Source organism: Jaculus jaculus, chromosome 13 (assembly GCF_020740685.1).
Source record: "Jaculus jaculus isolate mJacJac1 chromosome 13, mJacJac1.mat.Y.cur, whole genome shotgun sequence".
Taxonomy (NCBI): Eukaryota; Metazoa; Chordata; class Mammalia; order Rodentia; family Dipodidae; genus Jaculus; species Jaculus jaculus.
In genome coordinates this window covers 69188670-69215976 of record NC_059114.1, presented here as the reverse complement: position 1 = coordinate 69215976, position 27307 = coordinate 69188670, and the positions used below count along the sequence as shown (strand labels likewise).

The 27307-nt window shown below is 47.8% G+C and overlaps 1 protein-coding gene across 1 annotated transcript in view; it reads left to right on the top strand.

Moving 5' to 3' along the window:
- Window positions 1-27307, top strand: part of Egflam (EGF like, fibronectin type III and laminin G domains) — a 218036-nt gene that overhangs the window by 189113 nt on the left and 1616 nt on the right. The window contains exons 18-21 of the mRNA XM_045132990.1: window positions 7581-7659; window positions 14400-14543; window positions 21643-21726; window positions 26237-26340. Of these exons, the coding sequence (XP_044988925.1) occupies window positions 7581-7659; window positions 14400-14543; window positions 21643-21726; window positions 26237-26340 (411 nt within the window). The remainder of the gene's footprint in view (window positions 1-7580; window positions 7660-14399; window positions 14544-21642; window positions 21727-26236; window positions 26341-27307) is intronic.

The window sequence follows — 27307 nt, the reverse complement described above, 5'->3', positions numbered from 1 at the left end:
ACATCAATACAGAGCTACTAGACAACACTTCCAGAGACTTTCAGGGGTGGCTCATTGGTTCACAAGCTTGGGCTTCACTGTCCAGGGTTTGAATGTCCTAAGTCTGTAGTCTCTGGGCAGGCTTGCTTCTGACGTGAATAGTCACCATAAAAGGTCTGGGCTTGCATGAAGCTAGAAAGGATACGTGACAACCTCGGGTCCTGCTGTAGAACTTTGGCTGGATGAGATATAAATGCTTCACACAGTGGCTCTGTGACTCTAGCTCATGTCCCGTGAAAAATGAATCTTACCAGAATGATGTGACAGCCCGCAGCGAGAGTTTGGTCTCTGAGCAACATCTGAAGGAGCAGAGGGTGCTTGATCCCTTTTTTCAGAATAGGCAAGAAGCAAGTTGAAAGCCCAGAAAGACCATCCGCTGCCTTGCATATTGCCTCGGTGTTTCCTCAAGCTCCGAACTCAGATCCTGCTGCAACTGGAACGAAAGCTTTTGCTAATGGAAGGGAAGTCCACATACGGGAGATACTGCCTACGTGCCATCATCTCCTCTGGCAGTGACTCAGGAGGGCTGAAGAGCTCCGTGCTGGTTCCTTCAGAGTAGTGGGCAGTGACTCTACAGATTGCTAGAATATTGGGCATGTATCTCCTCCCAGGAAAGACTGGGAAGAAGAGAGGGGAAAGAGATGAGCTGTTACCTTGCTTTCCAGAAAAGAAGAAGAGTAAAGTGAGTATTCAGAAAAAGTTCACACTTTGAAAGACCACGAATGGTTGGAGCTGTCTTTAATTGTCCCACTGGGGAGGGGATGCCCAACTATTTAGCAGCTGAGAATTCGTTTCTACCTGACAAACCATGCTTCAAGAGGAAAAGCCTGTCCCTGGTGTCTCCACAAAAGTTCAGCCAGATGTTTGGGATGTTGTTTGGCTCTGGTTTTTTGCACACTCTACAGGGTTCTTCAGGGTTCTTGGTGCCACGGGAGGATGGGAGTCAGAAAAAGAGAAACTCCAGTGTTGTGAAGTCCCACAGACCCCCATGGGGGTCCAGGTCCCCCTTTGTCCCTGTGAAGTGCAAGGCAGAAGCGAGATCCTGAGCCCACCGAGGGGCAGCGCCAATGCCCAGCCAGCTCCCCAAGGTGCTCCAAGAGAGCCCGCCTTCTCTGTCATGCGGCACAGAGCAGAGTCTCTCGGTCGCCTCCTTGGACTTTGTGGGGACAGGAGCTGCCACATGTCCCTCTGACTCCTGGCCATAAGCTTTGACTCTAGTGACCCCCTTGCCTCCAATTTGAGGACTCTTAGCTTTTAGGCATCTTCTTCCTCCAAAACACCCCATAAAGTGCCCCAGTCATGAGCCCCTTTCTCATATCACTGGCTGGTATCAGCAAGGCCTCTCCCAAGAGCATTGCTACAGTCCCTAGATATTTCGTCCCCCCTTTCTCTGTTCTCAGTGCTGGTCCTCTAAGACTCCTACTTCTTTCAAGCTCCAAGAACGCATCTAAAGGTGCTGCTTACTGAAAGCAGAACGTCCCGAGATACATACAAAACAGTTAAGGTCCGTCGGGCATGGTGGCGCACGCCTTTAATCCCAGCACTCGGGAGGCAGAGGTAGGAGGTTCTCTGCAAGTTCGAGGCCACCCTGAGACTACATAGTGAATTCCAGGTCAGCCTGGGCTAGAGTGAGACCCTACCTTGAAAAAAACAAAAAAACAAAACAAAACAAAAAATTAAGGTCTGAGGTCCGTGAATGGCTGTTTTGTACACACATGTACCCTTCACTCTCTGTGACACATACAAACACACACACGTCCCTGAGTACAAGATGGGAGCTGTGGTCATCCGTTTGGGTAAACCTGGATTAAAAACAGCTGTTGACACAAAACACAGCTCTCCTCTCAAAGGGGATGACAGAAAAGTTTGGTCTGAGCCAAATACAAGTGACTGTGGCCCAGGACCAGGTTGTTTCCAACCCCTTGATGCACCCTGCTTATAGTTTCACAAAGTTTTTATAGTTACACAACAAAAGAAAGTCCTAGATCAAGGCTTTTTTTCTAATACGTCGGTGGAAACATCCAGTAGACAGATCACGGCACACAGGGGACTGTCTGCTGCAGGCCTCATGTTATCTGGTGACATTCTTAGCTTTGGGGGTGGTAGAAGCTAGTGGCCTATCAAGTTCAAACATCCCCCAAAGGCTTCACGTGATAATCACGAGAATGTCGGCGGTGGACGATGGATGACTACTGAAGAGTCCTAAAGATAGCCCAGGATAATTAGGCTGTGGACCTACAACATTCCACCTCTCTACAATCACAAATTTCTCATCAGTCAATCAGCCTTTAGGAGCTGTAAGGCAGGTGTGGCTCTTTTCTGGGAATGCCATTTCCTGCAGCTCTCTCTACTGTCTCAGAGCCTTTGCTGTGTTCTGAGTGCCCAAGAGGACACAGCTGTTTATCCTACGGTTCTCGCAGCCCACAGGGGCACAGGTCACTCAGAAAAATAAAACCAACAAAAAAACTTGCTAGCCTGGCGGTGGTCCTCCACCCTTTCCTTTCCCTTCATTGCTGAGAACAGCTTGGACAAAGCTGCAAAATCGCACAGGCCACTAGATGGGGATGTTTCTCCGTAGCAGGTCGGCTACCCCTGGTGGCCAAGTCTGGGGCTTAAGACCTGCATTCCTCAGTAAGGCTCAGTCCTGAGCCATCCCACCTTGCCCTGTCGTCAGTGCTGGTCACCCCGATGGCATAGAAGACAGGCTGTGAGCTTTCCCTCATAGATCTGCTCATTTCTGGCCCGATTTGGATGATTTAAATACATTTTGGTCTCGAAAGACAGCTTCAGTAAATATACAGGCAAATCCATCCAAGTTCTGCATACTGCAGGGAAGTTATTTTCTCAGGCTGGTGCACTGTTAGATGCTAAACAGGTAGGGTATTTGGACTAGATGCCCGCCTTTAGTGACTAGAGGGGCTAGTTTTGTCCTGGTACTAATTCTGTGACTACCAAATTAGCTTAATGTAGGTTGAATATCCTTGATCCAACGAACTGTTCAGCGTTTCCAATTTTCTCAGCATTTGGCATATTTTCACATGCATAAAGAGACATCTTGGGGAAGAGACCCAAATCTAGGCACACTTGCCTGGGTTTTGTCTATTCCTATTGCTTTTTTTTTTTTTGATTTTTCAAGGTAGGGTCTCACTGTAGCCCAGGCTGACCTGACATTCACTATGGAGTCTCAGGGTGGCCTCGAATTCATGGCAGTCCTCCTACCTCTGCCTCCCGAGTGCTGGGATTAAAGACGTGCGCCACCACGCCTGGCTTCTTTTTGGTTTTTTGAGGTAGGATTTCCTTCTAGCCCAGGCTGACCTAGAATTCACTATGTAGTCTCAGGGTAGTCTCGAACTAACAGCAGTCCTCCTACCACTGCCTCCCAAGTTCTGGGATTAAAGGCGTGCGCCACCACGCCCAGCTTTGTCTATTCTTTTTAAAACATGGAGCCTCAACACTTTTGCCTGTGACCTTGCCCCTTAGCGTCAAGGGCAGAATTTTCCACCTGCGGCATCTCGTCAGCATTTTAGATTTTTCCAGCATGTCAGATTTGGGATCTGGGATGGAAGGATTTGAAGGACATCAATCTGCACAATCGAGAACTGTTTCCCAATGGTTGGGGCCACAGCTCAGCTGTTAGCCCCCTGCGGAGTGGGTGGAAAGAAGTGTGTACCAAGAAAACTGGACTGCGGACCAAGAAAACTGTTCCAGAAGGGTGTGTGCTGCCCTGGGGGTTAGCCAGCTGTCAGCCTGGGGGTTCACGGGGCTGGAGGTGTGCCCACGATCTGTGTTGCACAGCAGCTGTGGGGACAAGTGACTCCTTGGGGGTCCCCTGAGGTCTCATCCTGAGGTCCCACGAGTGTCTGCAAAAGCAGTTGCCCCTTGACGGGGTATGTCAAGTCGCTCAAGTGGTAGGTGTTTTCTGTGTGGATCTGGAATTTCTGGCCCAGACGCTGCTCTTCGTTGGTGGTGATTTCATGCCATGCAGAGGCACACACTTCAATGTATAAATGGGAGGGGATGAACAAAAACATTTTGACATGGGCCAGGTCATTGCCACAGAGGAAAGAATGCAGAAAAAAAGTGAAGTCTAAAGGTTAGGTTAAAGAATAATCACGTTTACGGTAATGCTTAAGCCATGAGGGGCGGGAAAGCTAGGTGGCCACTGCTTCTCTCATTGCTTCTGGATGGAGCAGCTGTTTACTGCCAACAGTGACCAAACTGAAGGCATTGTCACCAAATTCAGTGGTGTGGCGCCCTTGGTTCCGGAGGAGGCCCTGACTTTTTCTTTAAATTGTTTTATTTATTTATAAGAGAGAGAGAGAAAAAAAATGGGCGTGCCAGGGTCTCCAGCCACCTCAAGCGAACTCCAGACACGTGCGCCACCTTGTGCATCTGGCTTACCTGGGTACTGGGGAATCGAACCTGGGTCCTTAGGCTTCACAGACAAGCACCTAAAGCACTAAGCCATCTCTCCAGCCCACCTTGAGTTTTTAAAACCGTAAGATAGCCAGGTCTCTAGGATCTTGCAAATGGCATTGGAGTGGGAATTGGTGTGACATTTTCCATGTGGAGAGAGGGGAAAGAAGTATAGCCTGAGTGCCCTTTCCCCCCGCCCCCCCCCCCACACAAAGTAACAAGCAGTGTGGCGAAGTCAGTTAGTCTTGAATAAAAAGAGCTGCCTGTCTCGGTTCAAAGCAATGTTGACTGGTTTGTAGAAACATCTTCTGGGTCCTCTGCCAAGCTCAACCCAACAAGATGGGGTGGGAGTTGGGGTGCTGCTGTGTCTCCTCCAATACTCTCACCGTGGGCCACTTCCGTGGCTTTGTGAGGGAGGCCAGGCTGGTGGCCCTGTGTGCCCTGTGTGGCTTGGAAAATACAATGTCTGTGATCGCTGATTGTTCCCCTCTCTCTTTCACGCTGCCTCCGCAGAGTGTGGGAACTACTGCCTCAATAGTAAGTACAGTAAGTGCCCGGAGACCCTGAACCACCTGGGTCGGTGGCTGGCAGGGCCCTTAGCCAAGTGCAGCTAACCACAGGCAGAGGGGAAATGGGGTGAGGGGAGGGGTGGGGGTGGACGTCGGACACCCCAGCCTAATCAGTGGTGTGGGACTCGAATCTTCCTTCCCAGAGTGTGGGCCCCGGGATGTGCCTAGCTCCTAACTGGGTTTCTGAGAGAAGCTGAGCCTAGAAGGCAGCTGGCTGTGGCTTCCATAGAAACCTCCTGAGGCTCTGTTTGCCAAGCTGGTATGTGCCAGGCATGTCCTGACCATTTCAAGGAATCCAGGGGGACACTGGCTATTGGCACAGGCCCATAGACATGAGCAACAACGTCAAGGCTGCATCCTAGCTTCACCTGTCCCCCTGGAGCATGAGGGTCTTTGTGTGTGGGGGGGGGGTGGTTCCTTGGTTACATTCATGCCTGAGCCACATTCCTGCGTCAGTCAGCCTGGAACCTTCTTCCTTCTCCCTTGTTGGCATGAAGTTCCTGAGGTGAGGGGCCAGCCCCGAGCTGCCTCTTCTGTCTGCATGGAAGCCTTCCCTCCCCTCTCATTGCTGCTTCCAGCTGTCGATTGGGGGGGTGTCTCATTCCACTTCCTCTGTGGTCCCCCTTTCCCTTCCCCAGCCTCTGCCTCTCCTGGCCTCATGGCGGCCTGTCCCCTGCCTCTGCTTCATGCCTTTCCCTGTGAGCTTTCCCTGTCGCAGCTTTCAGGGTTGCCATTCATGGTTCTGCTCGGCGTCTTCTTTCCTCTGCCCATTGCGTTCATTTCTCTTTTCTCTATACCTCCTCCATGTCTTCTCCTGAACGGAGGGTGGCCACAGACACTCGCCTCTTGGTCTCGAACACGTTCTCTACATCACCTGTTCAAGGCTGTGTAGCTTCAGAGAACAGGGAAGCAATTTCTTGGATAGAACTTGATCGCCTACATTTATTTTTTAAGTTCTTTTTTTCTTAACTTGATCTCTTAGTTATTTGCTTCTCTTCTTTTGATTTTCACATTTTCGTTCACCTCTCTTTGTCTTCCTCCTTCCTCTTGTCTTCCTTCCTTCCCCCTCCCTCCCTTCCTCCTATCTATCTATCTATCTATCTATCTATCTATCTATCTATCTATCTATTTATCATCTATCTCCCTTCCTTTCTTTGTTTCTCAAAAGGTTTTGGAACTCCGTCATCATACATGGGAACCCAGTGTCATAAGGTTCTCTGTGTTTCTGTCCCTCTCTCCATCCCACACATACACTTATTTATTTTTTATCTTTAAACATCAACCAAAGCCAGGCGTGGTGGCGCACGCCTTTAATCCCAGCACTTGGGAGGCAGAGGTAGGAGGATTGTCATGAGTTCGAGGTCACCCTGACACTCCATAGACAATTCCAGGTCAGCCTGGACTAGCGTGAGACCCTACCTCAAAAAAAAAAAAAAAAAGCCAGGTATGATAAACATCAATCAATTTTAAACTCTCCACATTGTTTGCGGCATCAACTAATCAGATTTTTCTCTGCTGACCATAGAGTGCTCATGCAGTAACTTCTTTGTCTCAACCACTGGTTTTTTTTGAAGCAACAACTGCTTCATAAGCTGATTTCTTCTCTCATTTTGCATTGCTGTTCTTTTTGTTTTTTGTTTAAGATGAGGTTTATTCTACCTTTGTTCTTTTAGACCTGCGATTTCTGTATCTTTCCAAAGAGGAAGGAGATGTTGTTGCTGTCACTGTGGCAGAAATCCCCTCGCTACATCCCCATACGTGGGAACAGACACCACTGATTAACCTGTTGTTTCGCTGTGGGTGAAAGGGCGATTCCTCCGGAAAACCAAGTGATGAGAACTTGGAAGGAGGGGAATTTGTTTGTAAAATGCTAGCAAGGGAAGCGGGGACCAGGCGCGGGGATGGAGGGGAGCCAGTCTGGGACCCAGTCTCTACGGCTCTCTTAGACAAAGATCTTGAGCAAATCTTTGACATTTCCCTTTTGCGCCAAAAGGGGACTAAGCCACGCCTTCCTCACGCTTCCTGCTCTGCCTTGTTCAAAGTCTGGTGAGCTCTCCCATTGCAGGTGATATCTACGGGGAGTCAAAATGTCATTCACTGCTCCTCCCAGTCCACCCAGGTCAGAGCTGATGGGGTTCGAGTAGATTATCCTTAAATAAAGAAGTCTGGATTTCTCTGCCTCCCTTGGAAAACTCCTAGGGTTTCTCCCCAGTTGCTCTCCACATGGCTCAGGCCCTCCTCTGGTTTCCAAGAATCACTGGGAACAGTTCAGATTTCAGCACACTGCTAGGCCTTCTGAGCACTGCCAAGACTGGTGACAGTGACGGCCAGCCCCCAGGGAAGGAAATGGTGGGGAGACGCCAACCTCAGGCCATCAAGCCAGGCTGCCCTGAACCTGGCCAAGTGCATGTACCGCCAAGAGGAGGGGACTGACAAGTCCATCAAATGTCACATACCCACGGGTGGATTTCTTGCTATGTCCCAGTCATATGTGTGAGTGCAGAGATCAAGAGGGTCACACGCCATGCATGACTTTCTCCTTCTGCTCTATCCTAGCCATCAGTGAAGCCATTGAGATTCCGCAGTTTATTGGCCGCAGTTACCTGATGTATGACAATCCAGATATCCTCAAGAGGTAAGGAGCACTTTGCTCATTGCCCCTGGGTGAGCATCTCAGTATCTTTCCCAGAGGTTAGCCTTATCTTTCAGCCAGAAGATAATTATCCTGGGCTGGGAGTGGGGAAGGTGGGGGTGGTGTGGAAGGAACATGAAATAAACATGGAAACCAGAACAAAACAAAACAAACTAAACTTGAAGACTTCAGCCTTTCAAACAACATTCAAAGTGCTCCAAACCCTTTCTGGTCAAAGGGCCTAGAGGAATCATGTGACCCGCCCCTTGGGGCTTCTGTGTTCTGAAGGCCTGTGGGGCAGATGGGATCAGATACTCCTGAAGCTGGCTTCAGACCCTGGGAGCCAGGGCCCACGGCTCACCATAGCTCCATGCCACAGGCCCAGCTCTGCCCAGGGCCAGCTGTGGAAGGACTCTGTGGCCTGCAAACCAGAAAAATGGCTCCAAAGCCACTTCCTGCCAGGTTAGTCTTTGCCCTGCACCGTCATCAACAAAAGCCTGCTGCCCCCCTCGGGCTCTGGCAGTGAGGATGGCTCAGTACCCTTCATGTGGACATAAGAGCGTGGCACAAGAAGACACCCCCCCACCCTCGCCAAGACACCCACAGCTTTCATTTTCCCTGGAGGCAGAAGCTCCAGGACTAGGCTGGAGTTTGAAGCAGCCTCATTGGGTGCTGAGGGGCAAGGCTGGACCTGCTCCACTCAGCCAAGCCTGGCATTGGCACCTTCCATTGCCCCTTCCTCCTTCTTCTTTCTTTTTTATTTGATTTTTTTTCTTATTAATTGGTTTTGTGCTCAGTGAATACAGTCAAGTGGGTACCATTGTTAGCCTCTTCCCTGTCCTCCCTCCTCCCCCTGACCCCTCCTTGTTGAGGTACATGGGTCATGCATTGTGGAGTGAGCCCACAGTTATGAGTAGGAGAAATGTCTCTGCGTATCATGACCCAACGTGTGGCTCTGACATTCCTTCTGCCCCCTCTTCCACAAATTTCCCTGAGCCATGTTGGGTTCATTTTTGGTCTGCTTCAGTGATAAGGTCTTAGGAGCCTCTGTGTCTCTTGATATCTGATTTGGTAGGAGTTGATTGTTCCCTGTGTCGATCTCCTTCACCCTTGTGCTGGTACCCGGTTCACCAAGAAAACAGCACCCTTGCTTGTTTCGCTAATTATTTTTAGTTTCAGCTGGGGCCCTTTTGAGATATGATGGAGTGGTTCTCTCCTTAGGATCTGCATCCATCTGAAAAAGAGAAGCAGATTTTCCAACGGAGAGTAAAGTTAGCACCAAACAAATGGGATAACCCTTATTTTTTTTTATAGAGAATTTAATAAGTGTAGGCCTTCTTATAGCCCATGATTGGTGGTAGCTTGATAATGGAGAGCGGGCTCATGTTTGGATATGGTTCTGACTTATTTCCCAGCTCCAGCTATGGGTCCCTTTCCACTGAGCGGATCAGTTAACCAAATCAAGAACAGCTGGTTTCCCACCATGGCTGTGTGCCACTATTGCACTTGTGTGAGCATCATGACAGGTTATTTGCTGCTAAGTATGTTAGACCATGAGTTGCTTGGACAGATGTTGGTCATTTCCCCCAGTCACCCATGTAGCACCTTCTGGCACTAGACGTGCTAACTGTCTGGGGACTGACTCGCTTCCAGCTTCCAGCCATGTCACTCCATGTTATGTGTCAACCGCATATGGTGTCTTCAGCAGTAGGGTCTTACCAGTAACCTTTGGTGGGTTATCAAGTACTCTGACAGAAATCGGTCATTCTGTTAGGAAACCTTGTAGGTCTCTCTGATCAAAAGCTCATTGTGGATGATAGCCACCTGTTGGTACTGGGAGTTACAGGTCAGTACCCAAGAAGAGAAGGAAGAAAAAGATAAGTAATATAAAAGAGTTAGAGAGAAGACAGAGAGAGAGAGAGAGAGAGAAGCTGTAGAAGATTAAGGTCAGTCTTCATCATACCCTCTCCAGGGCCTTGTGACTCAGGTGTTCCCTCCAAGGGCCCCTTCCTTCTTTCTCTCTCTCTCTCTCTTTGTTTTGTTTTTCGAGGTAGGGTAGGGTCTCACTCTGGCCCAGACTGACCAGGAATTAACTATGTAGTCTCAGGGTGGCCTCGAACTCACAGTGATCCTCCTGCCTCTGCGTCCTGAGTGCTGGGATTAAAGGCATGTGCCACCATGCCTGGCTTTCTCTCTCTTTCTTGACCCCTTTGTTGTTTATAGTGCACGGTCCCCTTGCATGTCCAACACAATCACTGTAGACTTTTCTTTCCTCTTCTTATTGACTACATGGTAACGGATGAAGGCAAAATCTTCAAAGAAAGAGTATCCAGCTTTTAGGGCAAAATTTGGTTGGTGGCTTCTTGAACAGATCATTTTCTGGGTCATTTGGGTGCCGCCAGTAACTGGTACCATACCAGACAGGCGCTATTTCACTGCTGTACCCTGCCTGGTATTTGCCTGCTGTCCCGGAATAGGGCTCGCTTGAATGGAATCTCAGCCAAAAGAGCCCCTCTTCCTCCTCCTCGTGCCTTTCCCCCCAAAGATAGAAGGTCATTGAGTCCCCAGAAAAGAGTGAGCGTGGTAGGGGCCAAGTCTTCACGCTCTGTTGTTTAGCAAAAGGCTGCCAGTGGCCAGTGGGTAAGAAGAACTAGAGCTCTGTTAAAATTGGAGGTGGGGGGCAACTCCACCGGGGCCTGTGTGCATGCATGTGTATATAGGGGCCCTTTCTGGGGGGGGGGGTCACAGCCCTGATTTAGGAAAGATGAACCTGTGGGACTTTCCTATCTAGAAGTGGGCAAACTGTTTCTTGGAACAAAGCCTGGGGCTTGGGAGATCTGACTCCTGTTACGCTGATAGGAGTGGGCTATTCGCCTCCAGCAGCTGCCCGGGGACAAAAGAAAGCAAGGCGAGGTTTACTCTCAGTCATTAGTAAACCTGCTGCGTCTGTGTCGGTTACTCTGTTTGTTTGCGGCTTCCTCTGCATACGGGTCCTCGCTGGTGCTTTTATTAAGCCACAACAAGCCGGTAATGTGTAAGCAAGCAGCCCAGGGTATGTGCAAAGGGTAAGACTTTGGATAAGCCTTAAACATTTGTTACAGGACGGGATTTAGGGGCATGACCTGCTGGACTCTGCTGATCCAGAACACACCCACACACCCACGCACACTCTGATCACAAGAGCAATCACATGAAGCCCACCTGTTGCCCTCAGTAGACTTGTTATTCCAGAGTTACTGCCCTTGCTATCTTCAATGCGATGATCAATGCTTCTCAGGCTTGCGTGTTTGCCGAGTCGAGAGTCCAACCAGGCCTCCGAGGAAAGGCGCACAGAGCTTATGCTAAGGTCACTCAGCATCTCTACACGTTGCTTATTAACACTGGTCATCTGTGCTGTTCAGACCAAAGGTGTACCGAGCGCGAGGAAACTTAGTCACCCTGCTTTAAGCGGATAGATGTCACAGTCCGCAAGAAATGGTCCCAGTTCTTTCTCACAGTTCATTCCCATAGTTTGTCCCCAAAGCTTGTTCTCTTTTAAAATTTATTTTAATTGTTATGTATTTATTTGCAAGCAGAACGAGACAGAGAGGGAGAGAAAGAAGCGGGACAGAAAGACAGAGAATGGGCATGCCAGGGCCTGTGGCCACTGCAAACGAACTCCAGACGCCTGTGCCCCCTTGTGCATCTGGCTTAACGTGGGTCCTGGGGAATTGAACCTGAGTCCTTTGTCTTTGTAGGCAAATGTCTTACCTTATAAGCTTTCTTTCTCCAGCCCCCCCAAAGTGTGTTCTTATAGTTCATCACCACATGTGTGTGTGTGTGAAGCTGATCACATTCATGATATGTTTCACTTTGACGTGCTTGGGGTCAAGTAACAGAGACAGCTTCAAATACCTTAAACAGAGCTGGGAAAATGGCTCAGCTGATCAAAGCACTTGCTGCACAAGCATGAGAGGGTCTGAGTCCATCTGACTTTGACCCCCTCCCAGAACCCATGTAGAAAGCTGGGTGTGCCCATATATGTCTGTAATCCCAACCCGTGGGAGGCAGAGACAAGAGAATCACTATAGCCAGACTGGCAAGGGGGAAGGGGCGGGGTGGGGGCATCTCCAGGTTCGGGGAGTGACTCAATTTCAAGAACTACAGCAGAATAGACTGAGGAGGATGCCCAGTGTTCAATTCTGGCCTCCCCACATATGCAGATGGGCACATGTTTTTGCACACACACACACACACACACACACACACACACACACACACACACACACACAGAGGTACATGAAAAGCAAAGTCTTAAACAGGAAAAAGAAAACATTTAGTATTCTTATTGTGGTGGTTTGAATAGAATAGATGGCCCCCAATATATTTAGTTGTTTGTTTGTAGTTTGCATCTGCAGCCACCTGGCTGGAGGCAGTGTCACTGGGTGGATCTGAAGGTGTGGTGGTGGGTTTCAGGTTTCAATCTAAAGATATGCAAAGTGTGCCTAGCTGGAGCTCCTGAAGTGTGCTGTGCTGTGTGGCTTTTTGGCTTTTAGGCTTGTGCTTCTCTCTCTCTCTGCTTGGTCCTGTGAAGGCAGGCCAGCTTCTTCTGCCATTTATGGAACTTCCCCTGGATCTGTAAGCTTCAATAAATATCCCTTCCTCCATAACTGTGCCTGATCTGGAAGTTCATCTCAGTGAACCTAAAGCTGTCTGCTACACTTACAAAAAGGCGTTTGGACTGGATCCAAGGAGGTCCAAACGTCATCCGTGTGTCTACTTGTAAACCGCAGCAATCCCCCACTGCCCACAGGAAACCTAACAGATTCTCATAATATTGAACAATATCCAGTGCAAGTTAAAAAAAGACCCTAATTAAAGAGAAGGAATCTTTCCCAGAATCATTCTGGTAAATTTCTTCTATCTCACTGGACAATAATAGGTTATGTGTCGACTTTACCAAAAAAAAAAAATATTTTACTTGTTCATTTGTTTATTACAGAGAAAGAGAAAGAGGCACTTAGAGAGAGAGAGAGAATGGGCATGCCAGGGCCTCTAGCCACTGCAAAGGAACTCCAGACACATGCACCACCTTGTGCATCTGGCTTACATGGGAACAGGGGAATCAAACCTGGGTCTTTAGGCTTCGCAGGCAAGCACCTTAATAGCGAAGACACGTCCCTCCACTTTGAGGCCTGCATGAACAAGACATGCTTACTGGCTTCCTGTCAATGTCAGGCAAGGGAAACCTAGACAAAGGTCCATGCAGTACTCACTATTAAATGCACTTTTCAGCCCCGGGCCCAGATACGAAGGAGAAAGAAGGACGGTTCCAGTGCTGGGAGAATGGAAAGAGAGACTTTTCTAATAGCATCATGTTAGTGGTCATATTAAATTATGTTTGCTCTCGCCCGGGGCCTTGGGCTTGCTATTCTCTCTAGAGCAGATGAAAGAAATACTGATCTCTTTAGTTCGGTGAATTTCGGACCTAGTCTGCTTTCTGGATCTGACAGGAGCCTGGACACCTGGGAACGTCTTCCCAGCCCTGCACACAGCCTGATAACCTGCTTTCCAAACACCTTCCTGAGTCTCCCGGGGCTTTGTCATAGCATGCCACCCCAAGATCAATATCCCATCAGGTCACTTCCCCCCCAAAAACCTCGATACCTGTCTAGTCCCCACATCTAGACACAGTCATTACATATGTGGATCTTCCCTGTTGTTCACAGCCCATAGCAGCTGCCAAGTGGGGCTTTGTGTCTCTCCAGAAGCTCGCTTGTTACTGGGGAATGAAAACAGTTCCCCTAGGACCTTTGAGCAATAGGACGTGAAAGAGAAAAGGCAGGTGTGGACAGGGTCGCAGCCTGGGGCACTGGGCCTGGGGCATTGGCCACAGTCTTGCTGGTCTACGACCTCTTGAGTCTTCTCTCATGAGGTCATCCTCCCTAGGGGGAGACATTACTGCTAAGTGAGAGCTCTTGGTGGGTGTGTGAGTCATGGGGTGATGTTTCTCCTGGTTGGCTAGTGTGCAGAGGTACAGTGAGGGCTGCTCATTGCTGGAAGGCAGAGTTTACTTAGAAATGAATGTTGGTGCTTGGTTTCATGGATTTGTGTGTATTTTCTTTCTTTATTTTAAAAAAAATTGTTAAGCTGGGCTTGGTGGCCCATGCCTTTTAATTTTTTTTTTTTTTTTTTGAGAGCGACAGACAGAGAGAAAGACAGATAGAGGGAGAAAGAGAGAATGGGTGCGCCAGGGCTTCCAGCCTCTGCAAACGAACTCCAGACGCGTGCGCCCCCTTGTGCATCTGGCTAACGTGGGACCTGGGGAACCGAGCCTCGAACTGGGGTCCTTAGGCTTCACAGGCAAGCGCTTAACCGCTAAGCCATCTCTCCAGCCCGGCCCATGCCTTTTAATCCCAGCACTAGGGAGGCAAAGGTAGGAGGATTGCCATGAGTTCGAGGCCACCCTGAGACTACACAGTGAATTCCAGGGCAGTCTGGGCCAGAGTGAGACCCTACCTCAAAAAAACAAAACAACAAAAAAAAAGTTTATTTATTTGAGAGAGAGAGAGAGGCAGATAGAAAAAGGGAGAATGGGCGCACCAGGGCCGCCCAGTGCTGCAAACAAACTCCAGAAGCCTGCACCACCTTGTGCATCTGGTTTATGTGGGTACTGGGGAAATCGAAACTGGGTTCTTAGGCTTCACAGGCAAGCGCCTTAACCACTAAGCCATCTCTCCAGCCCTTGTGTGCATTTTCTACAGGGTCTCAGGTTCAAGATCAAATGCATTCATGAGGTTTAAGACGACTGCCAAGGATGGTCTGCTGCTGTGGAGGGGAGACAGCCCCATGAGACCCAACAGCGACTTCATATCCCTGGGCCTTCAGGATGGAGCCCTGGTGTTCAGGTAGGTAATCCCTTCACCACCTGCCTTCAGTAGTATCTTATAGTTTCTCTTGGACACTGCAGATCATGCCACATAGCCAAGCAAACTCCACTGGAGTTAGCTATAGCCGGAAGCTCCAGGTTCTCTTGAGGTTCCCATCTTTCTTCCAGCATTACTACTGTAGGGCAGTTGTCATAGTCATGTTTGCATGGAAGAATCTGGCCCGCTGCCCACTTGTTGCAAATAAAGTTTTATTGGAACACCACCACACTCATTCATCTGTAGATCGCCTGTGCGCTCACTGGAGTGATGATGGCGCGCTGGAGTCGTGGGAACTGTAGGTCAGAGTCTCAAACCTCAGCTCTCCAACCTTTGCAGAAGATTCTGCACATTGTTCCCATGTGCTCCTGCTTCGTGCTTCCTGCTTGCAAACTGGAACACATGAACGTGCTTTCCAGCCCTGGGGAATTCCAAGATCTAAGCTCTAGGAGCCCTCCTTGAAGTTCCATCCACATCCCTTTGGGTCTGTGGCTTGGGGAGCAGACGGCTTTGCCCTCTCTGGCTACAAGCAAAGTGAGGCACTGATTCATCGAGCAGCCAACATTGGGGTCTATGTCACTAAATACTTCTTTTTTTTTTCGAGGTAGGGTGTCACTCTGGTCCAGGCTGACCTGGAATTCACTATGGAGTCTCAGGGTGGCCTCAAACTCACGGCAATCCTCCTACCTCTGCCTCTTGAGGGCTGGGATTAAAGGCGTGCGCCACCACGCCCAGCTCAGCTTCTTGAAGCATACTAATAAGGCAGTCCCATAGCTAAATCTTTTATTTTTTATTTATTTATTTTTATTTAACAGAGAGAGAGAATGGGTGCACCAGGGCCTCCCACCACTACAAACAAACTCCAGCCACATGCGTCCCTTATACATCTGGCTAATGTGGGTCCTGGAGAATCAAACCTGGGTCCTTTGGTTTTGCAGGCAAATGCCTTAATGACTAAGCTACCTCTCCAGACCAATTTCTATTTTTATTTTTATTTTTTTGAAGCAAGCCCAACAGACTGGCTTTTTTTTTTTTTTTTTAATTTGTGAGAGTGAGAGAGAGAGAGAGAGAATTGGCACTGCAGGGCTTCCAGCCCCTGCAATCGAGTTACAGACACGTGCTCCCCTTGTGCGCATGTGCAACCTTGAATACTTCCTTCACTTCGTGCGTCTGGCTTACCTGGGACCTGGAGAGTCAAACATGAGTCCTTAGGCTTTATAGGCAAGTGCCTAAACTGCTAAGCCATCTCTCTAGCTCTAAATCTTTTTAAAAATATATTTATTTATTTGAAAGAGAGAGGAAAAGAATGGTGTGCCAGGGCCTCTAGCCACTGCAAACGAATTGCAATTGCATGTGCCACCTTGTGCATCTGGCTTAAATGGGTACTGGAGAATCATGCCTGGGTGCTTAGGTTTCACAGGCAAGTGCTTTTAACTGCCGAGCCATCTCTCCAGCCTGCTCTGATCTCTTTTAAGGAAATCCAGATTGCTCTCAAATTTATCAAAAAAATCAAATTACCTAGACAATTTCTCCCCACCCTCATCCCTATCAGAATGGGTGAGTTTCTAAGGGGCAAAGACTGTCATGTTAAATATGAACACCCTTCTCTAGAGATTGTAAGGCAGACTCACTGGACATTGGGGACAGCTCACTTAGCTTAGACCATTGGATCTCACGGTGTGGGTTACAGGCAGTGGCATTAGAATCACTTGGGAACTCGTTAGAAATGCAAAGTCGCAGGCCCTATCCCTGACCTCCTGGCCCGGCATGCTGTTATGAGGGTCATTTCTCCAAGTGATTCAGTTGCTTGCAAAGGATGGAGAGAGTTTCTGTCACCACCACCCTCCGTTCTGGTTCAGGGCCATCTGCCTCGTGGGCAGTTATTTGGGGATTTTACTCCTTTCAACCCACCCCCTCCCCGATGTTGACAAGCCTGTATTCAGTGGATGCCATGAAATTATTTGGCACTGAAATGACACATTAGCGCTAGCTGACCTACTGACACAGAAGGAGCCTAGTCCTGAGGCTTTTGTCAGTGTCTGTCACATGCTGGGATGACTGACTGCTACTAAAGGGTCACAGGAATCTATTCAACTCCAAGAAAAGGCGTTCTGAGAGGAAATGTCACTTGTCTCGTTATACGCGCCCCTAAGTAGCAGAGCTTGTTCCGTGATTCAGTCCTGTGATGGGGGCGAGGCGGGGGCCATGAGAGTGGCATGTGGCTAATGTCCAGAGACTGGCAGGTGAGAGCAGCTTCTCACCTGACCCCTGTGACCTCAACGCTGTCCCCACGGTTTGTCAGCCCCAGGGTCAGACGACATTTGAGTCCTTCCCACCCGGCTGCCTCAAAAGCCAGTTCCCTGTGGTTTTCCTGTGGTTAACCGCGCGTAGGCCTCAAGTACTTGATTGTGCCCAGAAAGGGGGACTGACCCAGAAGCCAGAGTCACAGGTGGGATGGCTGGCCCAAGCACCCCCTCAACTGCCTGCGGAAACCGATGCAGGGAAATTTGAAAAGCTCCGTCAGGGGGTTCCCTCCAGCCCAGGTATCACCCCAGATCCTGGAGGAAGACCCACCCCCTCCCTCATCTCTGCTGCCTTTGTGACAGCTCACTCCATCCCAGCATCACTTTGCTTCTAATGCTAGAGAATCGCTGGGGCTCGCAGGTCAGCAGTCCAACCAAAACTGGCAGCTCCAGGTTCAGTGAGAGATTCTGTCTCAAGGAAACAAGTGGATGAGGGATAGAGGAAAACAACCGATGTCCTCCTGTGGTCTCTGCATGGGTTTGAAACCCCGAGATCAGGGCTGGAAAGTCAGACCGATGGAGTTGGGTCCAGTTGCATCCTGGCGGAATTCTTTTTTTTTAAAGAAAATGTAGTTTTTATTGACAAGTTCCATGATTATAGACAGTAAGACAATAAAGCATGCTAATTCCCTCCCCCTACTTCCCCTTTGCAACTCTGTTCCCCATCCTAACCCTTCACCCTTTCAATCCGTCTCTCTCTCTCTCTTGCTCACTAGACTCTGCAGAGACTCGGGTGAACACATTCTGTCTCCTTGAGAGAACAGGGGAGCTGCTGACTGGGAGGCACACACCCTTGACCCACATGGGTCTAATACAATAGAGAAGGTTCCAGTCAGGACCCCACCAATACATTCAGATCCATCTTCCCTGTGCTTACACCCAGGTCTGCTTAGTTCGAAGATATGGGCATTCTGGATTGACACTTGGTGTAGCAGACAGCTTCAGGGTTGCTGAGATGAACGTCCAGACCAGGCACAGTTGTGGAGGAAGGGATTTATTGAAGCTTACAGATCCAGGGGAAGTTCCGTAATGGCAGAAGAAGCTGACCTGCCTTCACAGGACCAAGGAGAGAGAAAGAGAGAGAGAGAGATGCACAAGCCAAAAGCCAAGTCAGGTGGCTGCAGATGCAAACTACAAACTAATAAAACACCGAATATATTGGGGGCCATCTATTCAAACTACCACACTTGGATTACACATTACTATTGTGGGTCTACACCCGCATGATCTCCTTCAGAAGAGGCCTCATGAAGTTACCTCTCTCTCTCTCTCTCTCTCTCTCTATTTTAGTTTTTTTTTGTTATTTATTTTATTTTACTTATTATTAGTAGTATTTATTTATTTTGTTTTTCGAGGTAGGGTTTCGCTCTAGCCCAGGCTGACCTGGAACTCACTATGTAGTCTCAGGATGGTCTCGAACTCACGGCGATCCTCCCACCTCTGCCTCCCAAGTGCTGGGACTAAAGACGTGCGCCACCACGCCCGACATGAAGTTATCTCTTTAGGGTGCACTGCTAACCCTGTGCTCAAGCTGCACCCAGTGCCATATGTGTCTGGTGTTACTGGTCTTGCCCCTACTATGCATTGTACTTCCTGTAGTATTTCAGGAAACCTTTCCTGGAGAGGGTATCTCACTCACATTCGACAGAAGGGGAAATTTCAGCTGACAGATGTAAAGGAAGTGAATAACCAAGGTCACAGATCTAATAAGATGACAATACTAGGGACATCCAGGCAGGTCTGTGGAACCAGAGCCCCTGTGGGCTATCAGCCCATGTTTCTTTCAGAAAAGTCACAGACAGGGCTGGAGAGATGGCCTCATGGTTAAGGTGCTTACCTGCAAAGCCAAAGGACCCAGGTTCAATTCCCCAGGACCCACATAAACCAGATGCACAAGATGGCACATGCGTCTGGAGTTCATTTGCAACAGCTGGAGGCCCTGGCATGCCCATTCTCTATCTGCCCCTCTCTCTCTCCTTTTATTTCTCCCTATCTCTCAAATAAATAATTAAAAGTAAAATATTTTAGGGCTGGAGAGATGGCTTAGTGGTTAAGGCATTTGCCTGAAAAGCCAAAGGACCCAGGTTTCATTCTCCATGACCCATGTAACCTAGATGTACAAAGGGCCACATGCGTTTTGAGTTTGTTTGCAGTGACTAGAGGCCCTGGCATGCCCATTCTCTCTCTGCCTCTCTTCTCTCTATCTCTCTCTCTGCTTGCAAATAAATAAATTAAATTTAAAAAAAATTAAAACAATATTTTAAAAAGAAAAGCCATAGACAGCAATTCGGCTAAGACCTGCTTTGTGTTCTTTTTTTTTTTTCTTCAAGCATTTGGCCATCATTTAATGAACTCTGGGGGAAAAAAAAAATAGCCTACCTTCAGGCTATTTGATACAAGGAGACGCTTGGTGTGGGAAAATACACCAGAAACAGTGGATTTCTCAGGGTCACAGTGACAGTTTGTCAAATCACAGCCAGTTCTATTCTTGGTTCCATGTCGTGGTTGGGTTGCTTGCTTGGGGCTCCGTTATGACAGGAGCGACCTTCAGAGTCTTCTCTGGGGACAGCCAAGTGCTCTCTGCTCTTGCTCTGTTCTCAGAACGAGGGTCCTGGGTGCTCACTCAGGAAGGAACTGAGGTTTCCTTTCAACTTTCTTCTCTTTCTTCCACTGTGTGATAAAGGAGAGGCACTTCCCCCTACAAGACGAAAGGAACATTGTGCTGGTGGAAGCCACTCTTTGAGGCCTGATTATATAATCCAGGGAAGGTCTAGCTGGTTGGCCCTCCGCCTGGGCTACAGAAGTCACTCACCAAATACATCCTGGATTGAATGAAATTAGAATAACTGAATGAATACCAGATTAAGAGGGCTATTTCTCCTTGGTAAACAGCATGTTCATGGCTTTTGATCCCTTTAGGGTTTCAGGGTATTTGGGATCGGAAAGCGAATCGGAAACTTTGGGGTGAGAGTGGGGCAACAGCTGGTATTATTTAATACCCCAAGTTCAAGTTCTACACTTAGTGCAGTAATTTCAGGAAAATCCTTTCATCCCTGTAAGGATCATCTTCTCTGAAATGTCATGTGTGTCTGTCTGTGTGTGTGTGTGTGTGTGTGTGTGTGTCTGTGTGTGTGTGAGAGAGAGAAACCATTTGCATTAATCTCCTAGGGCTTCTGTGATAAATTACCAGAAACTATATGCCTTCAAGCAATGAAAGTCCACTCTTTCACAGTTCTGGAAACTACAAATCTAAAATGCAACATGTTGCTAGGCTTGGTTCCTTTACCAGGGTCCAAAGGAGGTTCTGTTGCATTAGTGTGTCTGAGGCTCTGGTGTGGGCTAGTAATCCTTTCTATTTCTAGCTTCTAGATGCATATGGTTCCTTCATCGTTACATGCCCCCCACCCCGTGTGTGCGTGTGTCTGTGTGTGTGTGAGTGAGTGAGTGAGTGTGCACACGCGTGTCCAGGTCTCTTCTTATAAGGATTACCAGTTGTAGTAGATTCATGGCTTCCCTGATCCACTCTGGCTGTCTCTTAACTAATAACATCAACCTCTTTTCAAACAACTCACGTGCCTTGATTTGGGGTGGACAGAGATGTGAAGGGAATGTTGTACAACCCAGCACAGTGCCTTCCAAATGATAAAGCCCTTCTTGTTGGTCCTAACATTGTACTGTGCTGTTTTTATCATGGGCCCCAAAGCATTGTTTTGGTGGCCTTAGGCTACAGGTAGTCAGCCATTTACCAAAAGGCAGATGCCTTGTAATTCCACTGAAATAAGGTTGCTAAACTAGTCACAGACATTGAGACAAGGTAGAAGGGTGGTGGGGCTGGACAAGGGAGGGAATGGGAGTCGTTGCATAGGATGTTTTCATTTTGCAAGGTGGCGGGATTCTGGAGGCTGGTTTTACAACATGAATGTACATATCACTACTGAACTGTACACTGAAAAACTGGCTTATATGAGGTTGGAGTATAGCTCAGTTGAGAGAGTGTTTGCCTGCTGAGCACTACCCTCTGTTGGATCCCCAGCACTGAATAAATTTTTTGTTTGTTTGTTTTTTCGAGGTAGGGTCTCACTCTAGTTCAGGCTGACCTGGAATTCACTATGTAGTCTCAGGATGGCTTTAAACTCATGGTGATCCTCCTACCTCTGCCTCCCAAATGCTGGGATTAAAGGTGTGTGCCACCACACCCATCTTTAATATTTTATTTATTTATTGGAGAGAGACAGAGAAAGAGAGAGAATGGGCCCACCAGGGCCTCCAACCACTGCAAATGAGCTCTAGATGCGTGTGCTGTTTTGTGCATCTGGCTTACGTGGGTCCTGGGGAATCAAATCTGGGTCCTTTGGCTTTGCAGGCAAGTGCCTTGACCACTAAGCAATCTCTCCAGCCCTAAATTATTTTGTTTTGTTTTTTTAAATGTCTGTAATCCCAGGAAGTGGAGGCAGGAGGATCAGAAGTTCAAGTTCATCCTCTACCACATAGTCAAGTTGGAAGCAAGCCTAGACACTCAAAACAAAACAAAGCAAACAAAACGATAATGGCTTAGATAGTAAGCATGATGTTTATTTTCCCACAGTTGAGGAATTTTAAAAATAATGATTTCATAGGCTGACCTGGAGCCTGGCCACCATCATTTTGTTTGGGGTTAAGGCAACTACGTTATAGATTTGAAAAGACTTTAGCAATGAGAATCTTTTATGAATGGGCATCAACTTGTGTTTAAGTGCTTCCTTTTTTTCTTCCACTCTCTTCTTCTCCAATGCCCTCAGCTACAACCTGGGCAGTGGTGTGGCATCCATCATGGTGAATGGCTCCTTCAGCGACGGCCGGTGGCACCGGGTCAAGGCTGTCAGGTGAGCTCCTAATCCTGCAGGCGGACAGAGCCAGGTTAGGCAAGAATGGCATGGATGTGTGCCCCATTCTGTCCGTCTCACTGTACTCTACCCTGACCTTGCTTGGCATTCTCATATTCCTGACCCCATGGCATTCTGGGCATTTTTCTACCAAGTCTTATGTATACCCTTCACTGAAAAAGCCAGAGACCAAAGACCAAACATGCATATTGAATGGCATGGGACCTGGAAAAAACACTTTTTTTTTTAATTAAAAAAAACAACTTCTATGATTATAAAGAATATCACATGGTAATAACTTCCCCCATCCCACTTTCCCCTTTGAAACTCCATTCTCCATCATATCCCCACCCCATTTCAATCAGTTTCTCTTTGAATTTTGATGTCATGATCTTTTCTTCCTCTTGTGATGACACTTTAAAAAAATATTTTTTATTTATTTACTTGAGAGAAAAAGGCAGACGCGGGTGGGGGAAGGAGAATGGGCGTGCCAGGGCCTTCAGCCACTGCAAACAAACTCCAGATGCATGCGCCCCCTTGTGAATCTGGCTTATGTGGGTCCTGGGAAATCAAACCGAGGTCCTTTGGCTTTGCAGGCAAATGCCTTAACTGCTAAGCCATATCTCCTGCCCAGAAAACACTTTGATGGTTAACTTGGGGTGAGATGATATTTGGGGGACGTGAAAACATTGAAGAATGCTCCAAATGTCATTACATAGGCAATTGCCACTTTTTAAAAAATAACGTTACCCAAACACTGGAAGCTGTACGATTCGCCCAGGTCACATGACATACTTCTGTTCTCATGGTGGCAATCACCATCATGATGTTTAATTAATTTGGGACAAATCATTCCTTTAGTCTGTATAGTTTTACCACCTGCATCTTTATTCCTAACAATACGTTTTGAGAAAGCAGAGGGCAGGTTCACCTTAGCAATGTCATTACTGCATGAGTTCAAACAGAGGCTCCAGCTGTGATTGTCTACGATGGTGGTCCATCACCCTTGCTGCGGAAGTCAATGGTGAGGTACAGGCGAGACCTGAGAACCTTCAATATCACCAGTTTCCTTTTCTGCTCTCATGTAAGCTGTGATACGAACATTTTTACTGTCCCCCCACCCCACCCCCTCGCCCTGGTCACTCACCTACCTTGAAACATCAGAATGGCTGTGAGGACACAGGTCTTGTCTGTTTCCAGGTAGCCCACAAAACCCCCAGTATAACTTGTCGACAAAAGAAATGATTTCTCAGAACACTTCTTTATAGGCTTAGACCTCAAATTTGTTTTAAAAAAAAAAAGTCAAAATGCAGAGTTCAACCTACTTCAAAATACTCCAAACTATTTGGCTTCTGGTTTCTTTTATTGTTGTCTTTTGATATTTTATTTATTAACTGGCAAGTAGAGTGTGTCAGAGAAAGAGGAACAGACAAAGAGAGAAAGAGGGACAGACAAAGACAGAGAAAATGGACACACAAACTCTAGACGCATGCACCAGTTTGTGCATCTGGCTTTACCTGGGTCCTGGGGGAATCGAACCTGGGTCATTAGGTTGTCCAAGCAAGTGCCTTAACTGCAGAGTCATCTGTACAGCCCTTGCTTTGTTTTAAACTTTTTATTGACAACCCCCATGCATATAGACAATATCCTTTTCCTCTTTCTTATCCTCCTCTCCACTGAATTCCTTCTTTCAAATTAGTATTTCTATCTTTTTATTTTATTTTATTTTATTGGTATTTTGAGCGTCTCACTCTAGCCCAGGCTGACCTGGAATTCACTCTGTACTCTCAGGCTGGCTTCGAACTCACGGTGATCCTCCTACCTCTGCCTCCCAAGTGCTGGGATTAAAGGCGTGCACCACCACACCCGGCTCAGTCTTCCTCTTGTGCAGGTCTTATGTAGGTAGGGTCCACCACTGTGAGGCCAAGAATGCCACAACCACTTTATGTCTGGAAGACAGTATTGCAAAGCCCTTCTCCCCGTCCTGTGGCCCCTACATTCTCTCTACCACCTCTTCTGTAATGGCCCCTGAGCCTTGGAAAGTGTGATCGAGGTGACTCATTTAGTGATGAATGGTTTCAGAATTCCTCATTTCCCTCATATCCATCTATAAAACTGCTCATGCAGCAATGTCCAAAGGAATGTGAAATATTCCACTTCTCAACTCAACCACATCTGACCCTCACAGCCAGCCTCTGGAGCATCACAGAGGACACGCTCCTCTCAGTTCCCTTGGGTAAAGGTGGTTGGTGGAACACTCACACTTGGTGGAAGGATTTTAAAAAACTTTCACAATTACTGTGGCTTGCTGACGTATATGAAGATACACAATGATGGGGACACTCGACTCTTTCTAGACTTCTAAAGAAACAGACGTTAGATGGCTTTCCCAAGCCTACAGAATTGGTGCGGGCAGAGCCTTACTCAAAACCAGTGCCATTCCACCCATGATACAGCCCACACAAGAAGAGTTCGGGTGTTTGGGAGGCACAGTGAAGTGGAATGTCCTTCCCCCTGGAAGAACTTCAGATGCCAGAGCATCGAGCTTGGCATATGCACGTGGTTCTTCTTAGTGATATCATCTCTCTCATTCCTAGTTGTCTTAGGTCACAGGGACTTAAACCCAGGATCTAGGATGGTGGTGGGGTGGAGGACCCACACAGGGACTGTGAATCATGAGTAGTAGAAGGGCCTAGTGGGAAATAAGTCAAGGCTGTAGCCTTTACCCATGACAAGAAAGATACCTTCATTCTATAGAGCAGGTTCCTACTCAGAGGCAGGGGAATCAGCATAGCGCCGATCCCTAAGAGGGGGCAGGCTGCTTCATATTTTGTTTTGCCCTGGGTGGTCCTGGTCGAATCAGCATCCCTCCTGGTAGAAGAAGGGAATTGTCTCATTTATCAAATATTATGTGCCAGATACTTTACATGCTGGGCTTTGTATCAGCTGATATCCATACATTTAAGTGCTATAATCTCCATTTTACGATAGTAACGTGGGTAACAATGGCAACATGCTGTGTGCTTTGCACGCATAGCAGCTGCTTGCCACAACAGCTGCAGAAGACGCACGCAGGGAGCCCACTTCGGATGAGGGCTTTGAGGATGCGCAGAGTGACTCCCACTTCACTGCGGATGTTGACGCCCTCAGAGCCACCTGTTCTCTCAGGGGCTCTTACAAGCCGTACACCACTCACAAGACGTGAGATGGCATCGAGTAAAACAGGCATCCTTGCCTTGATGGCCCTGCCTCCTATTGAGACACAAATAGACCATGGGAAACGAACGCGGTCAGGTTCACTGTGTCTGATGTTATGAGGTGAGCCGCCTCTGTTTCCAAATCTAAACACTTTTCTGTAGCTTCAGTCCGGAGACAGCTAAGAAATGAAAAGTACTTACAACTGATGAGTGGGAAGAAACAATACTTTAAAATAATGAAAGTAGGGCTGGTTAAGGCACATGCCTAAGAAGCCTAAGGACCCAGGTTCGATTCTCCAGGTTCCATGTAAGCCAGATGCACATGGTGGCGCATGCATCTGGAGTTCGTTTGCAGTGGCTAGAGGCCCTGGCATGCCTACTCTCACTCTCTGTCTCTCTCCCTCTTTCTGTCTCTAATTAATGAATAGAAAATAATTTTTAAAAATAATAATAATGAAAGTAGAAGGCAGAGTAGCTGAGGCAAGCTCATCACGGTGTTCTGTATAAGGCTCTAAACAGCGTTTCCAGAACCGAGAGGCAGTGCGTGGTCTCAAAGGAAGAAAAGAGCAGGAGACAAGTCTCAAAAGCTCAATGACAGAAGAGATGCTATGAAGAGACAAGGCGTGAAGCCGGGCATGTTGGCACACGCCTCTTATCCCAGCACTATGGAGGCAGAGGTAGAAGGATCTCCGTGAGTTCGAGGCCACCCTGAGAACACATAGTGCATTCCAGGTCAGCCTGGGCTAGAGTGAGAACCTAACTTGAAAAACAAACAAACAACAACAGCAACAACAACAAAAAAAAAAAAAAAACAAGCAAAACAGAAAGAAAGAGAGAGAGAGAGAGAGAGAGAGAGAGAGAGAGAGAGAGAGGAAGGAAGGGAGGGAGGGAGGGAGGAAGGAAGCAAGGAAGGAGGGAAGGAAGGAAGGAAGGAATTAAGGAAGGAAGCAGGCATAGGCTGGATCTCCCTCCTCCCAGGGCTAAGAATACCGTTATCTATTTTGTTTTTGCAATTCTATCACCTAGTACAGAACCAGGCACCTAGTAGGTACCTTTCTACCTTTAAAAAAAAAAACACAAAACAATTTTATTTACTTATTAGAGATAGAGGGAGGGAGGGAGGGAGAATGGGCACATCTGGCTTACATGGGACCTGGAGAATCAAACTTGGGCCCTTAGGCTTTGCAGGCATGTGCCTTAACCACTAAGCCATATGTCCAACCCACTTTCTACCTTTTGTTTTATCATGATAATTGAGTAAGTTCCAAACATAGTGGTTTGTTTGGCTTGGTTTTATTTCCTTTGCTTTGCAGAGACGGCCCATCTGGGAAGATCACTGTGGATGACTATGGAGCCAGGACCGGCAAGTCACCAGGCATGATGAGGCAACTGAACATCAATGGCCCTCTGTACGTGGGTAAGTGACCTTGGCCAGAGCTAAGTTTGGCCAGGGCTTTTCCATGTGAGCCCTCAGTTTGTTGTGCCAGGGCTGCACACTTCACTGGGTCAGTCAGATACTTGGAAATCAGGAAGCTGTCCAGAAATTCCATTCTTCCATGTTCTGAACTCCTGACTCATGGCTGCGGGGACAGGAAGGGACTCACTCGTATACTTTTGTGCTCTGGAGCGATTCACCAGGAAAACGATGCTTTTTCTTGTTTATAGGACAGGAATCTTCTAAATATAGCCCCACGAATTCTCTCTGAGGAAGGAGGATTTGTGTCCCCTCCCAAAATAGAATGAGTAGTATGCCCATAAATGGCATTTACTCCATTGATGCAGACACAAAACCAGGACAAGATACCTTCATGTATTTTCTAAGTGAACGCAATGAAAAGCGCCCAAGATCAATAGATTTTTGTTGTGGTTGTTGTTGGTTTGAAGACAGTGCGTTTTTGTTGAGATTATTCAACATTGCAGACTCTGCCAGATGCTGTTTTGGTTTTAAAGTGGTCGTTTGGAAGCCTGGGCATATATAGTTCAGTCAGTACAGTGCTTGCCTTACAAGCATGAGGATCCGGGTCGGGTCACCAGAACCCATGTAAATGCTGCAAGTGGTATTGTTCACTTCTAATCCCAGTGCTGGTAAGACCGAGACAGAGGGATCCCTGGTTCTCACTGGCCAGCCATTACCGAATCCCTGAGCTCCAGGCCAGTGGGAGGTCCTGTCTCAACAAAAGGTGGACAGAGCATCTGAGACAACACCTGAGGTTGTCCTCTGGCTTTCATTTCATAAACATGCACACATATGTGTACACACACACACACAATATGTATGTATATGCACACCCACCACACATACATACACATGCAAAAACTAGGAGGGGAGTGGAGACATGGCTTAGCGGTTAAGGCACTCGCCTACAAAGTCTAAGGTCCCAGGT